Below are 18,239 nucleotides of genomic sequence, written 5' to 3' on the forward strand. Positions count from 1 at the left end.
TTTTTTTTTGCCTCTCAGAATGTTATTTGTAACAACTATTTTGTCATTTTGTAAAGATTTTTCAAGGAAACAATTATTGTTAAGCTATGAGAGCATATAATATACAACTTTCTACAGAAGGTATAGTATGTACCAATCTACCATGTCATTAACCAACACATAGTTTCTTCTCACTATTTCTTTATGATTTACCATGCAGGATCCCTTAAGTTTTTTTTTTTTTTTGCAACTAGGATCCCTTAAGTTAACTAGAAAATCCTAAAGTTATACATTTCTTAAAATGAAAAAAAAAAAGGTAAATCAGTAGTATTAGTAAAAAAAGTAAATCCAAAGTATACAAAATTTAGGAAAATTCAACAGCTCATTGAAAACGTTGCGTCTTATAGAGAAAATTAGTTATTTTTCTTATCATCATGACTTCTAACTACATGGTTCAATCACCTATGAAGCACTTGTGTCGACCCTCCGTTTGATTGGTTATCAGAAACGTCGCTCGCACCCATATAGTCTCTCAATGTGCTTCCAATCAAAGCTAAACAATAATTAGCATTGGTGTGAAGTGTAAACAGTGAAGCGTCATGTAACAGTATGATTGAGCAACAAGTCAGGAGTCTCCGGCTGACTCGGAGGCTTTAGTCCCAACGCTTCTTACACACGATTGTATTAGCTGGCTCCTGCTGGCTACTACTGTGAATGCCAGTTGCATTAGAATAATCATATCTTATATTTTCATACGCATCCTATCATATTTTTCTGTTATTTTTCTTACAAAATTACTAAAAGACGAAAGAAAAAAAACACGCAAAACTATACAAATCTTTTTCTTAATAATTTTTGACTATGCAAATGTTTCAATTAAAAACTCCAAACAGACCACGTTTGCGTCTAAAACGCGTGGTTCCTGTTGCGGCTCACGATATCAAAAAACATTATTATTAGCCATTAGGCGGGGTCGGAACGACACCTTTTTGACTCAGTTTTTTTTTTTAGTGGCTCCATAAAGTTTGACCTTACCTAATGATTCCTTCACCGTCACGTCAACCTAAAAAAGGCTACTTGAGGTCAAAGCAACCTCGCAACACTACAACGACGACTCTCTTACATTCTTTTATAATGCTTAACATTATCACCTTCCTTTTCATTTTTATAATCTCCTCAGTTTCTGCTTACTTGTTCTGTAGTCTTAGCTGTAAACTCTTTATATAAAAACTAACTCTCCACGAACTCTCCACACACATCGAGACAGAACACAACACAACAGAGGAACTGATTTTAATGGCCGAACATACAGGAGAATCCTATTGGTTTCTCTCTGTTTCTGCATTAACCACGTTTCTCGCCTGCATCACCATCTTCCTTCTCGTGGGAATAACAAAAAGAAAGAGAAGAGAGCCTCACAGGCTGCCTCCAGGAAGCAGAGGATGGCCTTTGATCGGAGACACCATAGCTTGGCTCAATGCCGTTTCCGGCTCTCATCCTTCTAGCTTCGTCGAGAAACAAGTCAAAAGGTTCTAAATTTATCTCCGTACATCATCAAAACCATCTTCTACGCAAGAAAAATCAAAACTTGCATGAATAATAAACTCTGTTTTGAAATACTCTGTTTTGAAATGCTCTGTTTTTAAATACTCTGTTTTGAAAGTGCTCTGTTTTGAAATGCTCTGTTTTGGGATTTAACAGGTATGGGAGGATATTTTCGTGTAGCTTGTTTGGGAAATGGGCAGTGGTATCAGCAGACCCGGCGTTTAACAGGTTCATAATGCAGAACGAAGGCAAGCTGTTTCAGTCTAGTTATCCAAAGTCTTTCAGGGACTTGGTGGGAAAAGATGGAATCATCACTGTCCACGGTGAACAACAGCGAAGGCTTCACTCAATCGCATCGAGCATGATGCGTCAGGACCAGCTCAAGACTCATTTCCTTGAGGATATCCCCGCGGTTATGCTTCAGACGTTGAGTAACTTCAAGGACGGTGAAGTCGTGCTTCTCCAAGATGTCTGCAGAAAGGCAAGTAATCAAATAAGAACAAGCCTTGTAAACTGCTTGATAGGTTTCTGATCTTTGTTTGGTTTTGTTCTTTCAGGTTGCGATTCATCTTATGGTTAACCAACTTCTTGGAGTGTCAAGCGAATCAGAAGTCGATGAAATGTCTCAGCTTTTCTCTGATTTTGTTGATGGATGTCTCTCTGTTCCTATCAACTTGCCTGGCTTCACTTACCACAAAGCCATGAAGGTAATGATGATTAGATAAAACAAAACCAATAGTTGGTCTTTTCCTGAGAGTTTTCTTGTTTCTTTGTTCAGGCAAGAAAGGAGATCATAAGGAAAATAAACAAGACCGTAGAGAAGCTGGTGCATAGGAAAGAAGCTGATACTGCTGGGAACGGTGTGCTTGGAAGGTTGCTTGAAGAAGAAAGCTTACCAAATGAATCCATGGCAGATTTCATCATTAATCTTATGTTTGCTGGAAATGAAACTACCGCGAAAACAATGCTGTTTGCTGTTTACTTCCTCACTCACTGTCCTAAGGCCATGACCCAAATCCTGGTAATATCTCGGTTTGGTGATAACAGATTACTTCCTCATGGTTACCAGTTTTGTTTACCTTATGAAACATTCTGTAAATGAGCAGGAGGAACACGAGAAATTTGCAGGCGAAACGCTAACATGGCAAGATTACAAGACGATGGAGTTCACTCAATGTGTAAGTCAAGTCAAGAAGCTCAAGAAACTTCCATGCTACTCATCTTAGATGCTAAAGAACTCAACAAACTTTCTTGGTTTCTCAACAGGTAATAGATGAAACACTCAGGCTTGGTGGGATTGCGATATGGCTAATGAGAGAGGCTAAAGAAGATGTCGTATATCAAGGTATGTGATAGCGTGTTTGTTTTCTTGTGTATATGCAGCAGAAACATGGTTTAAAACTCGACTCTTTCTGGCTCTGAGCAGATTACGTGATCCCCAAGGGATGCTTCGTGGTTCCGTTTCTCTCAGCAGTGCACTTAGACGAGAGCTATTACAAGGAAAGTCTTTCCTTCAATCCATGGCGGTGGCTTGACCCTGAAACTCAGGTTCCTTTTTTACTTTGCCTTTTGACATTGAAGCTTTACTTCATTGTGTCAGCTTGAAAAGCTAATATCCATTGATCTGAATGTGCAGCAAAAGAGGAATTGGAGAACGAGTCCTTACTATAGCCCATTTGGTGGAGGAACTCGGTTTTGTCCAGGAGCAGAGCTCGCTCGCCTTCAAATCGCTCTCTTCCTACATTACTTCATCACTACATACAGGTGGACACAACTTGAGGAAGATCGTATCTCCTTCTTCCCTTCTGCTCGTCTAGTGAATGGATTCAAGATCCAATTGAACAGACGGGAGAAAGATCCTCCTCAATGTCAATAATCAACCCAACAATCTTCACTTCTGTAGATCTATCTCTTTGTAATGATATGTATATTCACTGTTAAAACGCAAGTGATTTTTGTTGTCATTATTGTAACTCCAGATTTGCATATTAGTGTTTTAACTCCAAAGTCAATCCAATCCAAACTATGTACACTAAAGACTCCACTAAACACACAGAACAATGGACTTTCTCTTCCCATATTTCTTCATTCTATTCTCTGTTTCAAACTCCAACAAACCAGTTTGGTTTCAACAATTACAACAGGTGCAAGCTGTTTTGAATCCTAAAGCTACAAAACCTAGCGAGTTCTCGACATAACAACAAAACAAAAGGCTAGAAGACTAAAAGGGAGATAGAACCTTCATAACTCCTCTCAGTCTTCTTCATCTGAACTATCATACGCTAAACCCAACAAGCCTTTCGAAGAAGCATAACCTTGCCCCTTGCTTTCAGTTCCTTTGCCGTCATTTGGGTCAGCTCCAGGTTGCTCCTTCGGTCTGTCCTGTTTCTTCAACACTGTGTTAACCTTAGCATCTGTTGAGCCTCTGTCGCTTCTAATGGGAGGTGATAAGCTGGGAGTTGACGGTGTTGAGATTTTGGACCGTTTTGGTTTAACCTCTACGACCTTTTTCAGTAAATCTTGCTGCCTGCACCACAATAACAAAACCATTGGTCACATATTCAAACCCCAGTTCATGGTTCGACCAATTTTAAGAGCTCATGAAGAGAAAGAGCCATTGCTACCTGATACGACTCTTTGGTTTAGGCTCAACACGAAGTGGCAAGGGAATGGCTGCTGGAGATGAATCTGCTTGGGTTGCAGCTTTGTGAACTATGGTCAAGAAAGTTCTAAAAAGGTTTTGGAAGACATACACAGTAACTTTAAGTCTAGTGGCATAGAGAATGAAATCATGATAACAGAAACAAGAAGCAAACAAGAAAGGATATTTTAAAGGCAGCAAAAGCACGTTTCTCAGTTCGTCTCAGAAGGCGTTCTGCATCATCCTCTGCTTCCATCTGCTCTTTAAGATATAGTAAGTCGTCGCTGTCCAAAGCTGCATAAAGATATAAACCTTCAACATTTATGGTAATGAAACCATTTAAAAGAGATGAGGAATAAAAAAAGGAAAATGGTACCGCCACGTCCATGAAGATAGCCTCCACGCTCACCAGCAACCTCTTGCATCTAAATGCAAATAACAAGAAAAATGTAGGCGGGGACATGTTATCCCTGCCGGGGCATGTTATCAGAAAAAAACTCTCCTCCCAAATACAGAAGAATCACTTAAAACATACATCAATTCTAAAGAAAGATTTTAACTTTCCTACCTACAACATATTCCACAACAATCAATAAACACACACATATTGCTCCAGTAACTATTGTATACAAAAAGAATCATCAACTAACTATTGTATACTGCAAGAAAGAGCAAAGCTATGCATTTACATATACACATTCAGATAAGCTCTCACGTAACAAAGCTATGGTTCGAGGCGCTAACCTTTGCAACCATACGTTGAAAGGTGACGTCTTCATCATCTACCTTACCCCCTTTCCCTGATTTCTTATCTGCAGCTCAATCGAGAGAAAGCCTTACAATGATAAACCATATTCAATTGAGATATGTCGCACGCACCTTTGGGATCGGAGAGATTTGTGTATTCTTTCACTTCCCTCCCTGACATCGTCTTCGATTTTTACAAGAAACTTCTGAGAAGATTAGGGTTCTTACGTTTTCCAGGACTTGCAGTCGAGAGGATGACGACGAAATCGAACGAGGATGAAACAGATTGTTCGATCGAAATTTGATTTTTGGTTGTCTGGCTTCCTCCATTATGTTTTATTGTTAGCCCATATTCAGGCCCATTATATTTCTTAGCCCAATTTTTGAAAACAAAAATTTTCTTTTAATATTTGATAAATATAGGTTCCATGAAAATAATCAGTGTGTTTAAAAGACGGCAATCGTCAATAATAGCACATTTGAAGTTTATGTCTCAAAAATAGCACTAGAAGGAGAAAGTCACAAAAATGACATTCATTAAAGGGTAAAATATCTCTAATACTCTTGGTTTAAAATTAAATAAACAAACAAAAATAAATAAAAATAAATAAAATAAAAATAAAAAAAATGAAAAAAAGATTTTTTTTTTATAGTTTCAGATTATATGTTTTCAGATTCGAAATTTTTATAATTTTTTTTTTCGAATTTTTTTTTTTTCAAATTTTCTTTTTGTAATTTAAAAATACTTTTTGAAACTGTTTTTAAAATTTTTATTTTTTATTTTAGTATTTTTTTTTATAAAATTTTAAACCCTAATTCTAAAACCCCACCCCTTAACTCTAAACTCTAAGGTTTGGATTAATTAACCCAAGGGGTATAAGTGTATATTTATCTCTTTAATGAAACCTATTTTTGTGACTTTGAACTTTGAGTGCTACTTTGAAAACATAAACTTGGTTTGGTGTTATCCTAGTTTTTTTCTCTTAAAAGAACGGAGAAGAGAACTCATTAAATTTGCAAACATTATAGAGATACAAGTAAGAGATTTATTTCATGTCACCTTCACTTTATTTATGTATCATCTACTCAATTTTAAATTCATACTACAATTTTTTCTTTTTAATAAAGTTATGACGTGGTGAAGCTTAATACCTTAACCAGCTAATTCGAGTAATAATAATTTTCAGTAATTCACAATAGATAGAGAATAATTATCTGATTAATTTTTGTGTGAAAATTATTATTGTAGGAAAAAAAGAATCCCAAGAACACGATTAACCCTGACTCTTAACAGAGATTCTTAACTCATGATTTGATTTTTTTTTTTACATTTTTAAAACTAAAAAATGGTTATTATATCTTTTATTCAATAGACGGTTCTTAATTTTTCTTAGTTAATTTTCTTAGTTAAAATCTAAGAAAAGCTAATAACAATCATGATCCGAGAAACGTCAAGTATCCTTTATTGGCATGGACCCTTATTTACGATAGAAACTACATTTACTACATATTTATACATCAAACCCTACAAGGAAAATTTGTTCACAATTAAATACAAAACTGAACCAACAATCTAAGACAATCATTTGAAAATAATAGTAATAATAATAATAAATAGTTTTATAAACCATAATAAGGAGAAAAAAAACCATAATAAACAGAAAAACAAAACCGCACGTTCGAAGTTTTTTTTTTGGTCCAACCGTCCAAAAGACGTGACATGAATCTTCACCATAAGTTTGATCATCATAAACTACTCCATTATTAGAGGAGTGATGGGTTTTGGTCTGTACGAAAACAGTTTCCATTAAAAGTGAACCAACCAAAAGTCATTTAACTTTGTCAGATTTCAGTTCGTCACCTAGCTGTTTTCTATCAACACCCATAACCACGTTTAGATCAACCAACACCCACTTTGATCAAATAGGGAAGATTTAAAGCAGAAACATACTATTTAAGGGAGAGATGAACAAAGTCTAAAGTTTTAACTGTAAAGAAAACAAAATACTTTGCAATAGAAGTCAATGCCCGAACCATACAAAGAAAGTCACAGTTGCATGGTGCGTTCTTGACTTCCAGTTTCTAACCAAAACGATAAATAAATAAAAACACCTAAAATCCATTAAAAGAATTTAAAAAAAACAATGATAAAGAGAGAAGAATCCAGCTGGTTGTTTAATGAGGTTTGTCCAAGAACAGCACCAACATAGGCAGAGCAGAACAATCGGAGTTAATGTTCTTTCTTCTCTCTCTCTCTCTGGCATTGAAGGCAAAGAAGAAAGACTTTAATTCTCTCCTCTGTTCCATCATTGAAGAGAAAGAGACACACCCAGAAGAAAGCTTTTAATGGTTGTATCAAGCTGTTGCTGAACCACTAGGACAGTTGTTCAAACCGGTTTTAATTTGATGCACAGTGGTTCCAATCAGGTTATTAACCGTCTCCACCGACTCCATGTTTAGTTTTGCCGACGGTAAGTTGCTAACCATTATCTGAAACCCAACTGTAATCAACGACCCTCCTCCACCAAAACCGCTTGACGTTGAGGCTCCTCCTTGCTCAGTGGTTGAGCTACTGTGGTTTCCGTCTGGTGAGATTGCGAAGCCTGAGGACAAGAGGGGAATGTAAGAAGTATCATCACCGCTCATTGCGATGTTCAGTGCTGGTAAATCCACTGGACTGTACACCACTAGTGCTACTGATGAGTCTATTGATGTTTCTTGTAGAATCAACATGTTGTTACTCTGTGACTGTGATGCATTTGATGCCTAATAACAAGGGAAATGGAACTTCCATTAGCTAAGAAACTGTGAATGGTGCGGAAGATATTGAGAAAGAAGTAGAGAGGCTTACACGTAGAACCGATATGCAGCAACCAGGATGTGATCCGTTTGCAATGTGAGCAACTTCTTGCACTGCGTTTCTATTTGAAAGAACATCCCACTAATACACCAACAACAAAGAAACATTATCATACACATAGTGGATGACTCTTTTTACTTATGAAGTTGTGTGTTGCGTGTTTACCTGCGGACGTGTTCTTTCGTCTTTGAGGAAGTTGAAGACGTTTTGAGGAGAGTTTGGGAGCCAGAAGGTGGTTGCTGCACATAAGATAGTGCCGTTTGGTTCAGGGCTCTTATGTGCAGTCACACGGACTCCAACTTCGTTTAGTTCAGCAACTACTGTTGAGTGAGTGTTGTTAGATCTGCTGACACTTATACAGTAGTTGCTAACCATTCTATGAGCAAGTCTCATCATGCTTCTCTTCCCTTCCGGCGATGGAATCACTGCAAAATGTTGCTCAAAAGAGTTTAATTGGGCTTTTAAAAACTAGATTAGCAATGTGTAGTTCTAAAAATCGGTCTAGGCGTTCAAAAAATCAACATTAAACAAAATTATTTTATTAGATTTTTTTAACAAAATCTGTCTAGCCCTTTAAAAAATTCTTACGCGCCTCCTAAGTAACAATTCTCTATAAAACATCTAGTTACCGCCTATCGATTTTTTGGAACATTCAAACTACTATTGATTCAACATTCATTTACCTCCACCGAGATCACGGGATGAAGTTGCTGGTGCCAACAGAGAGGCAAACCTTTCACACATTCTCTGTAGAGTAGTAACCCAACGTTCAGCTCCAAAGGCAATCCCTTTGTGAATCATCTCTCTGTAAAGCTCATGAGTCTGTTCTTTTTCTTCAGTTTCAACATGTTCAACCCAAGTAACCTGTTAACAAAAATCATCAATAAAGATAGAGATGCTATCATGTAACTAAAGTTAGTAGAGAGCAGAAAAAAGGACAAAACCTTGGAGTATCCATTAGGCATGTCCTGAATCAAGCATCCAGATGGAAACTTATAGGAGTTAGAAGATTGAGACACAAACTGAGGAAGATGATATGAGACATTTACAACTATCCAGCTTCCTTGTTCAATCATCTGACAGTATCGTAGCTCGCAGAACTCGCGTGTTGCTACTAATGGAGAAAGCACTGCCATTTCTTCATACATCTAACAAAAACCAAGCCAAACAACGTTCTTATTACATATGAGGAAACTTAAAAATCTTAATGAAGTAATGTTTAGTTTTGATTAAGCAATGTGTAGTTCTAAAATCAGTCTAGGCAACCCGCCTAGACAGCAAATTAGGCATAAACTAAACGATTTTATATAACAATTTAAAAAAAAATCGGTCTAGGCGTCTGCTTAAGTAAATAATAATTCTTTATAAAGTGTCTAAATACCGCCTAGCAATATTTTGAACATTCAAACTTCTATTGATTCAACATTCATTTAATGGAGTACATATGAGGAAACTTAAAAATCCTAATGAAGTAAGAAGAGTGCTAACAGTTTTACCAAATGCAATGCACCCTCATGGGTGCCTCCCATTCCTGAAGACACCACTGCAAGTGTTTTAGACGATGCAACTATACAAGGAAAGAGCTCTCCCCACTTGACCTGTAAACACAAGAAAAAGAAAAACTCAAAATGCTGCCACCATTTGTGAGGAGGATGATGGAGGTTTCAGCTAACTTACACCATCCATGAACATGTCGACAAGCGTCATAGCATTCATGAAGACAATACCAGAAGACCTAGACGCCTCGGTTCTAACGTTATGGTTCTTCCCTCGGTTACCTGATCTTGGAAAAAGATTCTCATAGCTTCCAAGATCAAGAATCTCTCTCCCGCCATCTGCTCTAGTCCAGAGAGGTTCGTTTGTGTTGAAAAGCCTAAGCAATTCCTCCATCGCAGTCAAAGCAATGTCGTTCATAAGAGGCTTGTCCATGTCTGATATAGTAGCCAAGTTATTATTAGGATGAGAATGCATAGAGCTTCCTGGAAGAAGATCAAAATCCAGTGAAGGACCAGTCATGGACAGATCCAACGGTGAGATGTGGAGTGGATGCAGCGTTGAGAGGTGGGAGGAGATTGGTCTTCCCATGTACTTTGATGCAACCGTTGACATTCTTTCAAGCTGTGTAAGAAAATATCAGATTTAGAAATTGAATCATCAAAACCATAATGGATAAAAACAAAACAAACCTCGTCTCTAAGATGTGCATTTTCGATCCGAAGCTTGTGTTCATCAAAGTAAGGGTCTTCATTAACGGGAGGACCTCCACAGTTTGGGCATATGGCATGCTTGATAGCTTCTCTGATGGCTATGTTTTCGCATCGAATCTTGTCGTTCTCTGCCTTTAGTGCATTGTTATCTGCTCTCTCATGTTGTGCCTACAGAGACAGTATCAAAATCTTATTCAGACAACATTTTAATCAGACAAAAGTGAGAGAGATTAAGACAGATAACCTTGAGCTGAGTTCTTCTGTTCTGGAACCAGAACTTGATTTGTCTTGGAGCCAAACCCAATTCTCTGCTGAGTTGGTTCCTCTGCTTATCATCTGGATGAGGACACTCCTTGAAACTCCTGCGAAGAGACAACCATTATGATTGTCTGAACAAAGAAACAACAAGAGAGAAGAATAAGAAATTACGATTCAAGTCGTTGAATCTGTTGAGCGGTGTGACGATGGTAACGTTTCTTCTTCCTATCAGTTTCAGACCCGTCGTGATGTTGTTGGCTACCACTACCACTACCACCACCGTCTCCTCCGCCGCTTCCACTTCCACCGACGCCGCCGACGAAACTCATCTTTTTATTACAAACGTCGAGACAAAGAAGACAACAGTAAAACACTTTAAAAAAACTTTTCTTTCTCTCTCTCTATTTTCACCCAACCACAAAGTGTTGTTAATGGTCCATTTACGCCACTGTCGCCATTAACGCAAACCCAGTAGAGAAGACAGAACAAACAAACAAAAAGTTTCGAACTTTTCGAAAAAAAATAGAGATTAAAAAAAGAAACGGAAGAGAATCTGGAAGAAAGATGCAGAGGCGATTATTACGGGAGGGTGAAAAGAGTTTTTGATTTTTTAAGGCAAATAAATAATTGAATCAAGCCGTAAAAGATGTCTCTTTTTAGATTCTACAGAGCCACCCTATAGAGATAATAATCTATATCTCTAAGCTTATCACATCAAAGCCCGCCATTAGTGCTTTCTCTCCCAACTCTTTTCTGCACATTCATTACAGATTCCAAAAGTCTCTCTCTCTCTTTAGAAACTGTGTAACTGATGGGGTTTTTAATGGGGTTTTGTGGACAGATGAAGAGAGAGAAGGGTTTTAAAGTTTAGCTTGGTCTTTACCATTACTGCTAAGTACTAACTCTCACCATACTTGGGCAAGGAGAGAGAGAGAGAATGGGAGGAACCGAACCAACTTTCTCTGCCCACAACTAACTCTCTTTGATTTTACCGGAAGAGAGAGAAAGAGGAGATGGGTTTGTCTCCGGCGAGGGTTAATCGACGGTGGTTGGATAAAAAGGAAGAGACTTTATCCACTTTCTCCGTCGTATAATGACAAAAATCAACTTTTTATTTGGGTCTTGCGCTTCATCTCATCTTCTTCTTAGGTTCTTTTAAAGTTCCCCATAATATTTTTCCCATTTTAAAAACAACTAAAAATTTCTTATTTTTATTATTAATAATCTAGAAAGGTTTTGGAAAGAAATTTAGAAAGGAAAATGAGAACATATGTATTTAGACAATTTTGCATCTATGTAATTTACTTCCAAATATCACTTGTTTATATAGTGAACAAAGATTAAAAGATTAAAAAGTGTATTTATATTTAAGAAAACAAAACAGATTTTATATTATTAAAAATGAAATTCATAAAGATTACTTACTGAATATAATGAATGTGTGAATATTGCACTAATTTATGTTTTTCTGTATGAGATAGCTATCATATTGATGTGTACTACCTAATATAACCCCATCTTTATTCAGCAACATCACACGTTATTCAAAATCTTTTCCAATTTGGTCTGTTTGAATATTAAAATCTTAAACACCAACTCTTACAGATTCTTTACATAAATTAATCATGTCTAATTATAATTAGTTAAATATGGAAAGAGTTGCAGAAATCTCGTCCGTCCTTTTTAAACATGTTCCGTTCCATTCGGAATTTTTTTTCATTTTTTTCTTTTGTTTTCAAAATTTAATGGATTATAAATAACATAGTTATTTTGGTCTCTAAATTTGTATCATCAAAATTTATTTATTTTGCATGAAGTTCCGAAATTCTCAGCCCCAGTCCTAGTTCGAAGCGTACATCCAAAAAGTCAAACTTGTTTTACTACATACATAGAAAATACAAAACTGCCAAAGAAAGAAATATGGTTGAGACTTTGAAAACTTGACAACAATGTGAATTTAATACTACTATAATATACTTCAATTTTCGTTGCTGAAAAGAAAGAAATTAAGCGTAGCTGAAAAAAGTGGTAAGAAGTTAATTAATAACCTGATTAGGTGGAAAAGCCTGATCATCTAAAAACATATCTCAAAATCAAAATTGATTTGAGAATTACCTTCTTGGTGTTATTAGGATGATATAGAAACGTAAGAGAATAGATTAATATATAAATGCTCCAACGTGAAGTAAATACTTGTATATTGATGAACTAAAGATAGTGTAATGAATTTGTCATGCAAAAAGCCTTTGTTATTGATGAGATTAATCATTTAAGAAGAAATTTTATCAACATATTTTTTATTATCATCTTTGGTCTTTAATTTACCACTCATGTGTTCCTTATTATATTCCTTTAATATTTAACATTATTTTGAAAAGGGATCAATTTAATTGGATTATAAATTTCCCATCTTACCACATTTATTTTGGGACCTTGAATAAAGTGGAACTTCACGTACAGTTTCTGCCTTCGTTGCTCCATATTAGCTATACCAATTTAATTATCATATGGACCGATTGATTGCATTATTTATTATCTTACAAAACGAAGTTAATTCAAATATAATGTTCAACAAATTTTCATGATTAACACACGCACACGTGTTATATCAATTATAAAGTTGTCCAATCTAGTAAGCCCATAACATTATAAAAATAATAATTCACAAAGTTTTTATCATTGATTATACTATGTTTTATTAATGAAAACTTTACATTGATGGTAAATTTCATTCATTATATATTTACAGCTTTTATTTTGACTCTTTTCTCTACCCATGACAGACTTTTTTAATCCTCTTGAACCGAGTAAGTTCCAAAGAACCTCTGCTTCAAAACGTAAAAGATGTAGAGACAAACCACAACAGACCAAAACAAGTTCCTAACCGTCGAAACTCCTTGGTGCTGTTGTTGTTGTCCGTACGCAATCTTCATCTTCTCTAGTCTCTGTGTCTCTTCAGAAGTTTCTATAACTTTCTTCATCTTCTCTGATGCTTCAGCTGCAAGCAAACCCTCTCTCACTTCTCCTCCAACTGTAGACTCATTATGTTCTTGACCGTCTTTACTTTCCTGTTTCATCTTTTCGGTTTCGTTCACTTCCTTCTGCTTACTTCCTCCTCCAAGAGATGTTGGTTTCTTGGGAAGGAGGTTACGCAGTGATGCCAATCTCAAAGGCAGAGATTTATCTTCAGGGATTGTCACTTTCTTGGTCTACAAGAAAGCATTGTAAAGGTTAGTTTTGTAGCTATCATCAATACTAAGCTTCAGATTATTTAAAAAAATCTCACCAATTGTTTGAACTGGAGATTGTAAAACATCTCAATGTATCTCTGCTTAGCTTTCTTCTGATCTTCATTCACCTGTCTCCAGAATCCATACATGCTTCCCATCTTCAACAGCTTCTCTGCATAAATCTTCCATGTGTAGCTACACAAACATTAAAAACCTAAAATTTAGCAAATGTAATGTGACTTTACTTGCGTTACAAGATTCATATCTACTTACCACTCATAGATTCTTTTAAGACCACCCTTAGAGATAGTATCCCAGTACAAACCATCCGTACCACACTTGCTGAAGAAATCTCCAATTTTAGCAACAGATTCATCACCATTGTTGGGATCAATGTGGAAGCCAGAGACACCATCAACGATAATCTCAGCTGGTCCACCTTGGTTCGTAGCAAAAGTTGGCAGTCCACAGTTCATGGCTTCAATAACCGTTAAACCAAAGGCTTCATACAAAGCAGGTTGAACAAAGACTCCTTTTGTATCAGCAATGCACCTGTAAAGCTCACTGTTTCTGTACCTATCGGTTTGAGCAGCTATCCATCTGAAACTCCCCTTGAGTTTATACTTTTCGATAAGATCATGCATCTTCTTGATCTCAGCCTTTTCTTCTCTGTCATTAGATTTCGACATGTCGAAGAATCCAGCAACAACTACAAGGTTAGCCATCTCTCTTAGTCTCTTGTCTTTACCATACCACTCAACCAAACCAGTTATGTTCTTCACTATGTCAAGTCTAGCCATTGAGAAGATGATTGGTTTCTCTCTTTCCGCAAGATATCCCCTGATTCCACCATAAGTTAGGTTAAACTCAATAACCATAAAGTGTAGTGTTTCATTATTTGTAATGAGACTAGTACTTACATGTGTTCTTGATTGTCTTTCTCATTGTAGAGAAGTTCTTGTATTGAAGGATGAAACTTGGTCAATCTCTTCTGTGTCTCTGTGTAAGGGAAGTACACAGATTGATCTGCCCCAGGAGCAGCTATGTTAAACTTGGGATCAAACACATCAATGCCAGAGACAACTCTACATAGACCAGGCATTGTAAAGGCAGTGTGACTCTCATACTGTCCTGGTCTTTCCTTGCTGCACAAGTTATAGTTTCATGAGTTTGGATCTTAAATATGTTAATGGTACAAAATAGCAAAAACAAGAACTAACCTTCCAGCAATTTCTTGATATGTGCTGGTAATGATGAAGTCAGTGACATTCATCGCTATTAAATCAGCTGTGAACTGACAAGAGAAATGGTACTTAGGATCTAGCTCTTTCCACTTTGCATCTGAATCTTCATACTTAGTCTTCTCCAAAGCATGTGCAATGGTTCCTTGAGTGACACCAAGTTTGGTAGCCATTAGAGATGCAACCAAGTTCCCATCTGTGTAGTTTCCAATGATGAGGTCAGGCTTGCAATCAAACCGTTGGAGAATCTTGCTCGTTGCGTCCTGTAAACAAGAGTGGTTTTTAGTTTGGTTTTTGTTATTTAGACAATACAAGAAGAAAAACATGTACCATTGTTACCTGTGTGAATCTCTCAAGGTAAGGGTAGATATCAAACCGTGAAACCCATTGACGGAGGACTCCTTTCTCTGTAACAAAAGGAACCCTGAGGATATGAGAATGCTTGGTTCCTTCAATGGCTTCTAGCTCTTGATCACACTTTGTTCCTCTTGCTTCAGGTATTAGCCTTGTCACCACAAGAATCTGAGGCTTGAATCCAAGACCTTGTTGGTTGATTCTAATGAGCAGCTCTTCTTCTAATGCTCTTACTTGATCAAGAATGTAAACAACCTATACATCAAGATTTAACCAGTAAGCTTCCTCTTGTTAATTAGACATTAAATACATGTTTATGCAAGTACCTGGCCTCCGGTATCTGGTAAACCTAGCACATCTTGCTGACCAAAATAGCCATGGACAGAGAAGATCACAACGTTGAACACTGTGGGAAGTCTGCTAAAGAGCAGATCTAGCTTCACACTGTCTGGTGCCTCAAGAACTTGTGAGAGCATAACCATAGTTTCTTTAACTCTCTCTGATGTGTTTCCCCAACCTTTCTCGAATCCCATTTCCTTCAACCTAAGAAAGAATCAGATTCTTGTTCCAGTTCCTCTTTGAAGATAAAATAATCTTTGAGCTGTGTTTATTTTTACCTTTGTGAGAAAGTTTCATAAGGCGTGTGTTTGGGGTAAGTGGAGACTACATTCACAGCAAGCATCAGAGATTTCTGGAGCTTTGTAACTGTGTTGAGATCTTCATTGATCATAAGATTCTGCAGAAATAAATTACCAGAGTGAGATAACTTGGGTGAAGAAAGCAAATGAATATGGAAACAAGAAATAATGATACCTCTCCGTGATGGTTAAGGCTAAGCAAGTAGTTCAACAATGGTTCTAGTTTATCAGATTTGCCTCCAAGCTTAGAAGATATAAACTTAGAGATGTAATCAGCTCCATTTCCAATTGAAGTAGGAAGAGTAAGCCGAGGAGTTGTGAAGTCAATAGCTCCAAAGTCTATCTCCAATGCATTTTCATCGTTAGCCCTACAAAAAATTTAAATAAAAAGATTACACTCCTGACTCTAAATGCCTTATGTAAATCTCTTACTAACCATGACTCATCGAAAACAGATTCCTTGAGCTTCAAGTAATCCGTGGCTGTGATTTCATCAACTGTTAGGTCTCCAGCATTGACCTTAACATACTCCCAAAAACCAGGGTTTGGTCTCGCGGCTAATGCAACAAACGGTGGAACCACTGCTGCTTCCTGAGTGGTTAAAGCAGATGAACTTGTTACATACCTAAGATGCTTCTCTAAACCTTGTCTTAACTGCAAATGGTAATGAATATCATCTACATATCTACTACCTGAGTACAAGAGAGAATGTAACCAAACAGTCCTTCCATGATCTTCTTGCGTTCAAGACTATCTTCTATACATTTCTCAATCTCATTCATCAGATTCTCACGCTTCATTAGCCTCTTTCCTCCTTTAACAAAGCTAAAACATAGCATAGAGAGAGAAACTAATCAAAACGTAGCAAAGAGAAGGAAACTAATCAAGAGTTTGATGTTTAAAGTTTTGAAAAACCTGGCGAAACATCTCTTCATATGGTACCGGCTTTGTTTCAGTGCATCAGGCATTTTGTCTGCGATAGAATCCGATCTTTGAAGCATAGCTGGAGATGAAGCAGAAGCCATGTTTTTTTTTTTGTTACAGAAACAACAAGAAGGGTTCAAACCTTACTCAATACGATTGAAATAAATGAGATGAAGTAGTTTGATGAAACAAGGTGATAATCACAATGTATTTATAGGATAAATGAAGGGTAATGAATATATGCTGTGGAAGGGGACAGAGTAGAAGGAGAAGGAAGGGGGAGAAGATTATTCCTTAGAAATAAAAGTTGGGAAAGATAAGTGTACAAGTAAACAAAAAGAATATATTTGTTGAAAGCAAAATCACATTTTACACATTTTTGCTTTTCTTGGGGTTCATGTGAATTTAACATAAAAGGTATAATATGGCAAAAAGGTTCCTCTATTGATGGATGCTTTATAGGTAAGTTAAGTTCTTGTCCCTGTGGACAAAGAAGATCTATGCATATACTCTGCTCTTATCTAACTTAATAATATGCAGATAAGTGCACACATATTTAATATCTATTATTATAAAGAAGGGTTTGCTTCCCTCCTGTTGAGCCACGTCACCCGCCACGTCAGAAAATCGCTCATCCTCAAGGCGACACCTGTCCCTGTTTTCGAAACTCACCGTTTCATTTAACTTCACTTCAATGTGCGGGCTTTCGATCTGTTCTGTGTGTTACATTTTGGGCTCTAGAATCGGGTGTTTTCGCGGCCCGGGTTGATGGAATCATACACAACCCTATTCTAAAGAATTGAGGAGATGGAGATCGTCTTCCACGGCGGTGACGCCCTAAGATTCTTCTCACTTTAGGATTTCATTGTCTTCTTCGATCTGTCACGACCTGAACCAACCATGGAGATTCTGAAATTTGATCGAGACGAATCATCGTGGAGAAACTATGTGAGTCTGTGTTATACTTTGTTTGCGTGGTTTCGTGCTATTCATCGCCCATTTGTGCATAGACATTCTTCTCACTTCAGGATTCTAGGGTTCGTCGTCTCTGGAAAACAAGGTTCTGTGTATCAACATCTATTATTATAAAGAAGGGTTTGCTTCCCTCCTGTTGAGCCACGTCACCCGCCACGTCAGAAAATCGCTCATCCTCAAGGCGACACCTGTCCCTGTTTTCGAAACTCACCGTTTCATTTAACTTCACTTCAATGTGCGGGCTTTCGATCTGTTCTGTGTGTTACATTTTGGGCTCTAGAATCGGGTGTTTTCGCGGCCCGGGTTGATGGAATCATACACAACCCTATTCTAAAGAATTGAGGAGATGGAGATCGTCTTCCACGGCGGTGACGCCCTAAGATTCTTCTCACTTTAGGATTTCATTGTCTTCTTCGATCTGTCACGACCTGAACCAACCATGGAGATTCTGAAATTTGATCGAGACGAATCATCGTGGAGAAACTATGTGAGTCTGTGTTATACTTTGTTTGCGTGGTTTCGTGCTATTCATCGCCCATTTGTGCATAGACATTCTTCTCACTTCAGGATTCTAGGGTTCGTCGTCTCTGGAAAACAAGGTTCTGTGTATCAACATCTATTATTATAAAGAAGGGTTTGC

At 37.2% G+C, this 18,239-nt stretch overlaps 4 protein-coding genes across 8 annotated transcripts; 1 reads left to right on the forward strand and 3 right to left on the reverse strand.

The window, feature by feature from the left end:
* The first annotated feature begins 171 nt into the window (after window positions 1-171).
* On the forward strand, window positions 172-3,508 carry LOC103831819 (abietadienol/abietadienal oxidase). Its single transcript, XM_009107749.3, has 8 exons — window positions 172-1,508; window positions 1,681-2,005; window positions 2,082-2,231; window positions 2,303-2,545; window positions 2,631-2,702; window positions 2,791-2,869; window positions 2,951-3,072; window positions 3,161-3,508. Exons 1-8 carry the CDS (start codon window positions 1,276-1,278, stop codon window positions 3,398-3,400), a joined length of 1,464 nt encoding a protein of 487 aa, XP_009105997.1. The 5' UTR covers window positions 172-1,275; the 3' UTR covers window positions 3,401-3,508.
* Window positions 3,509-3,569: 61 nt separating this feature from the next.
* Window positions 3,570-5,250, reverse strand: LOC103831817. Of its 5 annotated transcripts, none has more exons than XM_009107746.3 (6): window positions 5,045-5,250; window positions 4,910-4,977; window positions 4,542-4,590; window positions 4,353-4,459; window positions 4,149-4,231; window positions 3,570-4,051 (listed from the first exon to the last, which is right to left on the reverse strand). In XM_009107746.3, exons 1-6 carry the CDS (start codon window positions 5,091-5,093, stop codon window positions 3,778-3,780), a joined length of 630 nt encoding a protein of 209 aa, XP_009105994.1. In that variant the 5' UTR covers window positions 5,094-5,250; the 3' UTR covers window positions 3,570-3,777. The 5 variants fall into 5 exon arrangements, with proteins under 5 accessions (XP_009105994.1, XP_009105996.1, XP_018508727.1 ...); XM_009107748.3 differs by having other exon boundaries at window positions 4,542-4,635; window positions 5,045-5,222; XM_018653211.2 differs by having other exon boundaries at window positions 4,353-4,590.
* Window positions 5,251-6,843: 1,593 nt separating this feature from the next.
* Window positions 6,844-10,566, reverse strand: LOC103831820 (homeobox-leucine zipper protein HDG11). Its single transcript, XM_009107750.2, has 10 exons — window positions 10,409-10,566; window positions 10,224-10,341; window positions 9,959-10,147; window positions 9,450-9,890; window positions 9,269-9,370; window positions 8,717-8,920; window positions 8,456-8,636; window positions 7,938-8,197; window positions 7,764-7,853; window positions 6,844-7,678 (listed from the first exon to the last, which is right to left on the reverse strand). Exons 1-10 carry the CDS (start codon window positions 10,564-10,566, stop codon window positions 7,268-7,270), a joined length of 2,154 nt encoding a protein of 717 aa, XP_009105998.1. The 3' UTR covers window positions 6,844-7,267.
* A 2,301-nt stretch (window positions 10,567-12,867) lies between these two features.
* On the reverse strand, window positions 12,868-17,147 carry LOC103831821 (sucrose synthase 6). The gene is made up of 12 exons (XM_009107751.3): window positions 16,616-17,147; window positions 16,393-16,525; window positions 16,137-16,291; window positions 15,876-16,068; window positions 15,680-15,798; window positions 15,389-15,605; window positions 15,048-15,317; window positions 14,688-14,971; window positions 14,388-14,612; window positions 13,741-14,307; window positions 13,524-13,662; window positions 12,868-13,446 (listed from the first exon to the last, which is right to left on the reverse strand). Exons 1-12 carry the CDS (start codon window positions 16,723-16,725, stop codon window positions 13,027-13,029), a joined length of 2,832 nt encoding a protein of 943 aa, XP_009105999.1. The 5' UTR covers window positions 16,726-17,147; the 3' UTR covers window positions 12,868-13,026.
* Between the last annotated feature and the right edge of the window lie 1,092 nt (window positions 17,148-18,239).

This window comes from Brassica rapa, chromosome A07 (genome assembly GCF_000309985.2).
Source record: "Brassica rapa cultivar Chiifu-401-42 chromosome A07, CAAS_Brap_v3.01, whole genome shotgun sequence".
NCBI lineage: Eukaryota > Viridiplantae > Streptophyta > Magnoliopsida > Brassicales > Brassicaceae > Brassica > Brassica rapa.